Below are 8,884 nucleotides of genomic sequence, written 5' to 3' on the forward strand. Positions count from 1 at the left end.
AGTGCTGATGAGGGCAATCCTTAATCCTAGGCTTGCTTCTTCTCTTTCCTTTTCACCCTACCGTCGCTCCAGTGTCGCATAGGGGCCCTTTCATCCTCTTCTTGCATCTTTCGGTCTCATTCCTTTTCCCTGCAATGGCAGTAAGAGGCCTCTTTCCACAATACCTTTCTCCTTTCCTTCAAAGGCGACAAGGGCCCCCTGCGTCTCGCTAATGGAGCTCGGCTCTCCACCCAGGGTAAGCCCCCTGCTATTTACCACCTTCCTGCCCTGTCTCCTCCCCCAACTGGCTGTCAGGGGGAACCTCATGGAGCGGTAGGGTCCCCTTGATGCCTCGTCTTAAAGGGTGACCGTAGACCTTTACCCACTTTCCTTGGGGGCCCCTCACCCTGCCTCCAGCTGCATGCACAAGGGCGTTGGGGCTCATTCATTCGCGCTCTTCCTCTCTCCTTCTTCAATGCAATCCGCCTTCGTCTGTCTCCCGGGTTGTCTGTTATCACCTCGATGTGCACTGACGTTGCGTTTATGACATGTGTTGGGGCGCACGATTGTTGCAAGCCAAGGTCGTCACTTTCCATCCTTCTTCCCGCACTCCACTGCTCTATCCTTCCTTTCACTACCATCCCACTTCTCTTTGCTGCACGTGTTGCTGCAGCCTCGGTCCCGCCGGCTGCAAGCACTCGCCCGCCGCTCGTCGCGCCGCACCGCCCCGCGTAGCGTTTGCGACTTCTTCAACGTCTCTGTTAAACTTATCCGTCGCCTCTCCAGAGTCCCTATTATCCCCTGGAAGGCCTTTCGTCACGAGAACATTTGCCTACCAGTAGGGTGACCTTGCACTGAGCGCCTAAGAGGCCTTCCCGGAGTGAGGCCCCTTGGGGGGCTCGCCAGAGTGGTGCCTTGGGAGGCTGTTCTGAAAGGGAGCAGTGGAGGGACATGTAGAATGGGCGTGGAGGCAGGTAATAAGAAGGGGGAAACACGGCAAATGAACGGCGTAATCAACTCGCGGGCTGGGAGATGTGCGGGTGGGGTAGAGCTGTTTTGCTGCGCAGTGCGTGCTGTGGTAAATCTGTAGGCCTTGGCAAGAGGAAACAGGCAGACTTGCTGTTCTCTATCGCGCTCCCAACGGAAAGAGCAACAGCGGCCCCGCAGACGGCTGCAGCGGATTAAGACGAAGGAGGTGTGCCTTCACGCGAAGCCGAGTGGCTGCATGTGCTGTATATATGCGTGCCGGGGAGAATATTTGGACGTGGCTGGCACCGCTCTCTGCATTTTTGCGTGCGTGTTAGTCTCTGCCGACACCGACTTGTGTTGCTCTATGGCTTCGTCTGTCGTGTTTGTGCCTGTGCTGTTGCTTCTGCAGAGAGCTGCGGCTGCCCCACAGAACGCGAGCACTGTATCTACATCTCCAGGGTTATCCCCGGGGCTGGTGCGCGCCGCCGCGTCTCCTTGGGGGCCTCCCAGTGCAGCTAAGAGGTTCTTAGGGGCGAAGACCTGTGGGGGCCCCTCTCCTCGAGAGTCCTTCCTTGAAGGCTCTGTTGTGTCGCAGTCTCCTTCATCTTTCTGCTGCGCCGCGTCAGTCACGAGCGAGGCAAACACAGCTAGGACCTGTGGCAGCAGCAGCAACAGGGGGCGGTCGGGTTGCTCAGCCAAGAGGGCTCGAGACTTCCACCGTAAGCCAACATATTTAAATATCATATGCCGTCCGTTTCCTCTGTGTGTGTATGTGTGCGTGTGTGTTTTTGTGTGTGTGTGTGTTTGTGTTTGTGTTTGTGTGTCTGTGTGTGTGTGTTCCTTACTGTCCTTCCTTTTCCTCATTCTCTTGCTTTTGGCATGAGTGTGTGTGTATTTTTGTGTTGATGTGGGTGTGTTTCTGCGTCTTTCGGATTTCGCGGGAGATTATGGGTGTTCCTGGTTAGACCATGTTTCAGCTAGAGGGCAAGGGGTTGCTGCTGTTGGGGGGAGGGGTCAAGACGGCTGAGTTGAACTGTAGCTGGTTGCGCTGTGCCTCTACTCTTGCTCTGCAGGAGACACCCGGAGTGCGTGCTCGCCGTCTAGAGCCTCCGATGCCTTAGGCCCTTCGGGATCTTTAGCTCTATATCCAGATGTTCATGCGTGTCGTCCCCGAATATTCTTCATTACACTTAGCTCAGTGAAGAGGCAGGCAATTCTAAAGCTATCATTGGCGGCTGCAGGCCGGGGGGAGGATCCGTCCCCTTGTGGGGATGATCACAGCACGCGCACCTCTTCGGCTAAGTTAGATACAACAACGAGCAGCACTGCAGCCACAGACAAGGCGGCCTCTCCCCCGCCTCAGGTTGTATGCCGATCAAGGCTGCCTCCTGTAGAAGCCGCTGCAGCAGCAGGCACCATTGTAGCTGCTGAGGCGAATCCTCCGATAGAAATATAACCGTGCAGCTAGCAAATAACTTGGAGGTGCAGGCGTGCAAGGACAGTCGAGCATCGGGTGGTTTTTGCAGGCAGTCGCCTTTTCGAGCGTTTAGGGGGTCGGGCCCCTTTGCTTGCCACCCCACCTGTGCTGCTGTGTGTGCCGCCTGCTTTCGCCACTCCTTTAGCGTACGGAAGTGAAAAATAGGGAGCAGGCGTGCTGCTTTGCCGTGTTGTGTGGGCCCGTAGGGTGACGTCATTCGCACTTTTTCGCTCGTGCGAGACACGTGGCGCAACGGTGCTGCTTCTGTATTTTTTTCATTGAGTAGAGGGTTGTTGTTGCCGCGCTGGCGGTAGAACCCAGGTGTACGTGCACCCGAGGCAGCGTATGGATTGGTCGTTTCTGGTGCATGGAATAACTGTGCACGGAACGCCAACCGCGCGTGATCTGACTTTATCAGTTTTTATGTGAAGCTTTAGAGTTTGGGGGAGTTTTGGTATAGTTCTGTGGTATTTTAGGTTCTACAGGGTTGTACGTCTCGGATTTAGGTTATAGGGCGTGCGATTATATATATATATATATATATATATATATATATATATATATATATATATATATATATACATCGTCACCGACCAGATTGCACTGGGCTTCCTGTTTCATTTGCATAGCGCTGAATAGAGTGCGCGTCCCTATAACGACACTTGGGGGCCTTTGAAGCTCGGGAGGACGCTTCACGAATTCGGGGTCGATACGGTGATAGGGGCTGCTGAGCGTTACAGCTCTCGATGATGTGGTGCGTGGCTCGAAGGTGTGTTCTGAATGGTAGAAGTAATTGGGTGGGAGGGGTGGTTGGTGCAGGGGGCAAAGCGAGGCAAGGGCTTTTGAGGCAATAAGCGAATGCAGGAGAGGGGAGGTGTGCGTGTGTGTACCTCCTAGAAGGCGCCTTGTGGAGACCATGTTCCACGTAGACAGTGTGTCGGTTGCGATGATGTGGGGATTCGTGTGTGCTTAGATTTAGATGTGGCATTGATTTCTTCACTTCCCTGCAATCCGTTGTAGTCTAGGTGGTTAGGATACGCGGCTCTCACCCGCGCGACCCGGGTTCGAGTCCCGGCAGCGGAACTTATTAGTATCGCCTGTTGGTAGGCCTTTGTCTATCCTTTCCTGTTCATCGCGCCGAGTACATATTGTCGCATTTGCCTACTTCATTCGAAGCTAGGGAAAGTGCGCCCTCACTGGTGGAGTAGAGGGACTTGAACTTCCTGTCGCCTGCAACGCGATGACGCACGCAGACGAAATATCTAGCGATCTTTCTCCACTGCCCACTCTTCATTTGTTTGTTACTATGCAGACCACTGTTTTTCAAAGATTCAATGCAATAGCAGCTGAAAACTGGCAACTGACTGCCTTCGAGCTGCAGGGCTGCCGACTTGATGCTGCGTTGTCTTGGTCTTCTCTTGACCCATGGGTTCTGTTGCCTCTTTCTACCTAGTCCCCGTGCTCGATCAGAAACACAGTTCGCAGCATTCTTTCATTTGCGTCCTTATTGCACCTTTTGGTATGGGCACATATGCACAGACGCACACCTGTACACCCCGCGGGAAAGTTGACAAGCTACGGGTGGCAGCTGCGACTTTGCGCAGCATTCACTGCATCTAGGAGTCCTCTGCGCCGTTACAAAGTGCCAGATAACTACAGTCCTGTCCACCTGGCCGGCTTCTGCATCACTTGTCACGTCGGTTGTTTCTGCTGTCGTCTACTTCCGAGGCTGAGTCCTCTGGCCTTAGCCCGTCAAGGAGCGGCGTTCCGCCGTCTACACCCCTTCTCTGCCCACTCAGTTCCCTTATTTCTGTCGAAAGCAATCGAAGCACGACAGTTGCAAGTGCGTGCGGCCCTCAACCGAGCGAAGCCCCTTGGCTTCCTGCAGTCCTGCCTTGGCTGTGTACTCCCGGCTAGTGCAGACTAGGCACTTCCTCTAATTCTGAGGAGACTCGGTCGCTGCAGGCATGTGCGGAAACTGTGCTTCTCGGGGGTGGCTTGCTTCTTCTTCTCCCTGCCGCGGAGCTTCCATGAGATGCCGCTCCCAGTAGGAGACCCCGAACGCTGCCAACCTTCCCTTTGAGACTGCCGCCTCTGTGAAGAATACTCTCGGGGAATACTCTCGGGGAGGCCCCCCTCCCCCTCGAACCTCGCACTCCGCAGTCAAGCCTGCAATTTAAGGCCATGCAGAAGTTCCGAAGGCTTAGAGACGGCTCTTGGGGGGCTCCATGGCTCGTTGCACTGCGGCTGCAGCACCACCCCAACAGCCGCGGCTTGCTGTCTCTAGAAGCAGTCGCGGGGGGGAGCTCTCACACGAAGCCTCGAGTCACCGTAAGGGCGGTAAGGGAGAGTTCCCTAGGACCTGCGGACAAGATTTACGCGGAAAGCTGGCGTTCTAATCCTCTTCCTTCCGAGTGGGGAGCTTCCATTGGGGTCTGCCCAGCAGCAGGTTGCTCGAAGCCTCCGCCCTTCGCAGCGGCAGCAGCGGGAAGAAGAAAAGCCTTCTGCGTCTGTCCAGCCGCTGCTCCCGCTGCTGCGGCGAATGCAGTGTATTGTGGATCGCTGCGAGGCGTTTCTTCTGACGCGCAAGCTTCAGGGGATTTCCGTCGCAAGCCTTCTGACCAGCGCCTCGCAGATCCTGCCGCTGACAGCGCCACAGGCAGCGGCAATGCTGGAAACAGCAACAGCAGACACACGAGGAGCCGCTGGAAGCTACAAAGTTTGTTTTTGGTGGCTGCAGCTCCGGTGGCTGTAGCACCTCTGCTGCACTTCGAGCAGCAGCAACAGCAACAGACGCACGAGCCGTCTGCGCAAGACCATGGCATGCATGCGGACGCGCCTTTGGCGAGTGCTGGAGGTTTTTTGGGGCTTGGGAGGCTGCAGCGCCTTGTAGGAGAAGTTTGGACTGTGCTGCCACGGCCTCCCCGCTTGAGCGTCAGCAGCAGCAGCAGCAGCAGCAGCAGCAGCAGCACAAGCAGCAGCAGTGAAGTGCTGCTCCCCGCGTGGGGGCTCACTGGTTGGATTCGTTTTCTCCGGAGCTTCGCTTCCATCTGTCTTTCCTCCGTGGACTACAAGTTGAGTTTTTTGCGTCTCGCTGCAATGGATTGGAGGGAACGTCACTTGTCAGCAGCGGCTTCTGCAGCGGCTTCTGCAGCGGCTTCTGCAGCGAGTGATAGCGGCCGTGTCAAGTGTCAGGATCTCGTGCAGCGCTTGCAGGCAGAGGTGGAGAGGCTCGATGCTCAGGTGGATGCCTTGAGGGAGAAGAAACGGTGGGTAGAGCAGCAGTTGCACGAACGAGGAGCTCGGCGTCTGCTGCGTCTCTGCATTCGGCATGGCGGTCTGTACGTCAAGTTGGGGCAGTACGTCGGAACGCTGCAGCACGTTCTCCCCCCCCCGTATGTCACCATTCTCTCGCAGCTGCAAGACAACGCTGCTCGAGTGCCGTGGTCAGAGGCGAAAGCCTTGCTGGAGCGCGAGTTGGGGGGTTCAGTGTCTTTGTTTTTCGTCGAAATTCGCGAGGAAGCCGTTGCTGCAGCTTCTCTTGCGCAGGTTCACTATGCGAGGCGTCGCAGCGACGGAGCCGAAGTGGCAGTCAAGCTGCAACGGCCTCACCTTCACGAGAATTTCGTGTCGGACTTGGTGGGGTTGCGGTACCTGATGGGCTTTATCTCCTTTGTGTTTCCCCGCTGCCGTTTTGGGTGGTTGCTCCCCGAGTTCGAGGCGAACATGCGGCAAGAAATGAATTTCAGACAGGAGGGATACAACGCAGCTCGCCTCCGTCGGCTTTTCGCCGCGAATCCCCAAGTGTATGTGCCGTGGGTTGACTGGAGTCTTACAACTGAGAAGGTCTTGACCATGGAATTCGTGAGGGGGGCTAAACTCACCGACGAGGAGGCTTTGCGCAGAGAAGGCATTTTCCCTCGTTCTCCCGAAATTGCGCAGCTCCTCATGCGCGTCTTCGGCGATATGCTGCACCTCCACGGATTTGTCCACTGCGATCCACACCCAGGCAACCTCCTCATCAGAAGAATGCAGCAGCAGCAGCAGCAGCAGCAGCAGCCCTCAGAGCAGCACAGACGCGCCTGGCCACTGAAGACTCCTCCGAACGAGGAGGAGGAGAAAAAAAAGGGGCCCCCTTCTTCTCCCCACAGTAAGCCCCAAGGACGACCGCAGGAAGGAGAGAGCACCGCGCAAGAGGGAGGCAGCGAGCTGCTGCCCCCCTCCTCCGCATGCGAGGACTGCGTCAGCAGCAGCAGCAGCAGCAAGAATCCTCTGCAACTCGTGATACTGGATCATGGGATGTATCGACGTCTATCTCCAGATTTCCGCGTGGCCTTCTCCCGCTTGTGGCTCGCGCTGCTTCTCAACGATGTTGCAGAAGGGCGCAGGGCGCTCAGAGACTTAGGCATCGACAAGCAGCTCGAGCGATCTCAGGAGCAGTCGCGGCTGATGCACTACGCGACACACAGAGCAGCTGCAACGGCAGAGCCGTCCGCAGCGACTTCTTCGAAAGACTCGCAGTGCCCCTGGAAGGCACTGCGCGGCGGCAGCAGTCCACCACCCCTTTCCTCCCATGAAAAGAACAGCAGTGAGAGCAGCAGTTCGAATTGGAAGGAAGAGGGGCCCCTTCTCCTCGATGAAGACACGGCGCTAGATCTGCTGTCCGTTGTCTTGACGTACCGCCCCCAGGTGGGCCTCCGTACCCAGCTGGGGGCCCCCCTGCATGCGGGGGACCGGGCGAAAATCATGGGGGCCCTTCGGGGGGCCCCTCTGGAGAGCATCAACGGGTTCCTGCAGCTGCTGCCTCGCGACCTCTTGTGGGTGCTGCGCATGAGCTACCTCATACGGAGCATCAACTGCGATCTGGGGGGCACAACGAAGGAACGCCTTGTGGCTATGGGGGAGGCAGCCTGCCGAGGAATGCAGCTGCGCGACAAGCGCCTTCGTCCGAAGCTCGTGGAGTGCAGGCGGTTCGCTGCATCGGCGGCTGCTGCAAGTCTACGCGGCAGCAACGGCACTGGAGACAGCGAGCTCTGCGCCTCAGCAGCCGACCGCAAGGGTGCGGCTCCCCGATGGTTCGAATTGCCGGGAGCAGAATCCTTGAATCTTCCAGTCGCTTCTGAGTATCCCGCATACGCGGCGTGGTTCTTCTCGAGATTAGAGAAGGCCGCACGGGGTGAAGAAGCGGGAGACTGCGCTGCTGTTTGTGCAGCATCACCTGCAACCGCAGCACCTGCAGCAGCATCAGAAGCAGCAGCAGAAGCGTCAGCAGCAGCAGCAGCACTGCCGTCTACTCCCTTGCCAGCCTCTGCAATCTTCCCAGGTGGCCAGACGCCAGCGCAACACTCGCAGCAGCCGTCTGACCCCTTAGAAGATTTATACACACAGATGATCCTTGCGAATGGCGCTGAGCAGGCAGATCCGCTCCTCGCATACAGAGGGGAGAATGGGGAAGCCCCTGGCCTGCTGCAGCATCAGCAGCTTTTGCTGCTGCGAAATGCACAGCATCGCGCCGCTTGCAGCTCCTTCCAGTCCCCGCTGTTGCTCAGCTCGCTTTCTGGGAACCGCAGGCACCAAGAAAAGCCGCTGCAAAACAGCTGCCTGCACTGCAGAACCTGCAAAACAAGGGCAGCGAGGGGCGACAGCAGAACACATGCTGCTGCTTCCCCCTCCAGGAGCGCGCCTAAGACCTCCTCTGAGATTGCGCGAATCACTGATAAAGGGCTGTCAACCGATGCTGCAGCCTCCACAGAGACTGCTGTGCTGGAGAGACTCTCAGGCAGTGCCCTTGCAGAGGCCCCCTGGGCCCCCCAAGGTCTTGTGGGTTCATTTCGGCGATTTCTGCTCCGACTGGAGATGCTTTGTACCGTCTCGCTGCTGCGAATGCAGCTGTGGATCGTAGACTGGCTCTTGTACCTGGCCGTTGGGTCGACCACTCAGCAGCAGCAGCAGCCGCAACGTCGATCGTTCGGCTAGCAGCAGAAGGAGGAGGCGCAGCGGCAGCAGCAGCGTATTTCAGCGTGCAGGGAAGAAGGAGAGTGCTGCTGCGAGTCCTCTCCTTCAGACACACACAGACACACACACAGACACACACACACACACACACACACACAAACACACACACAAACACACACACAGACACACACACACACACACCAAAAAACACACACACACACACACAAACACAAACAAGACAGAAAAACTACACTACAAAACCACCGACACAAAAAGATATATAGAGCCGCTCATCGCGTGTAAACACAACAAACATACCACACTATCATCATGCTTCCAGCTGTACTCACACCACTCCCTCAACTATAACATCTCCCAATCCACATACAACACACAGAACTCTCTAGTTAGCGTTCAACTACAACACCACTATCTCCCATTGGGTTGGTTGTTTTCTTTTTCGTGGTTGTATTGGGGCGGGGGGTTGCGGTGGTGGGGGGGCGG

General features: G+C 56.7%; 2 protein-coding genes and 1 non-coding gene across 3 annotated transcripts; all 3 read left to right on the forward strand.

Annotated features, from left to right (window-relative positions):
- Positions 1 to 937: 937 nt before the first annotated feature.
- LOC34621746 lies at positions 938 to 3,878 on the forward strand. The gene is made up of 5 exons (XM_026337255.1): positions 938 to 988; positions 1,070 to 1,667; positions 1,914 to 1,970; positions 2,088 to 2,311; positions 3,606 to 3,878. The coding sequence occupies exons 1-5, from the start codon at positions 938 to 940 to the stop codon at positions 3,876 to 3,878; spliced, it is 1,203 nt and encodes a 400-aa protein (XP_026193040.1).
- On the forward strand, positions 3,436 to 3,508 carry Trnae-cuc. Its single transcript has one exon. It is a non-coding gene; the product is annotated as a tRNA-Glu (tRNA).
- Positions 3,879 to 4,609: 731 nt separating the features above from the next.
- On the forward strand, positions 4,610 to 8,401 carry LOC113147270. The gene is made up of 3 exons (XM_026337256.1): positions 4,610 to 4,874; positions 5,016 to 7,633; positions 7,778 to 8,401. Exons 1-3 carry the CDS (start codon positions 4,610 to 4,612, stop codon positions 8,399 to 8,401), a joined length of 3,507 nt encoding a protein of 1,168 aa, XP_026193041.1.
- The last annotated feature ends 483 nt before the right edge of the window (positions 8,402 to 8,884 follow it).

This window comes from Cyclospora cayetanensis, unplaced genomic scaffold, assembly GCF_002999335.1.
Source record: "Cyclospora cayetanensis isolate NF1_C8 unplaced genomic scaffold, CcayRef3 CcayRef3_contig_171, whole genome shotgun sequence".
NCBI lineage: Eukaryota > Apicomplexa > Conoidasida > Eucoccidiorida > Eimeriidae > Cyclospora > Cyclospora cayetanensis.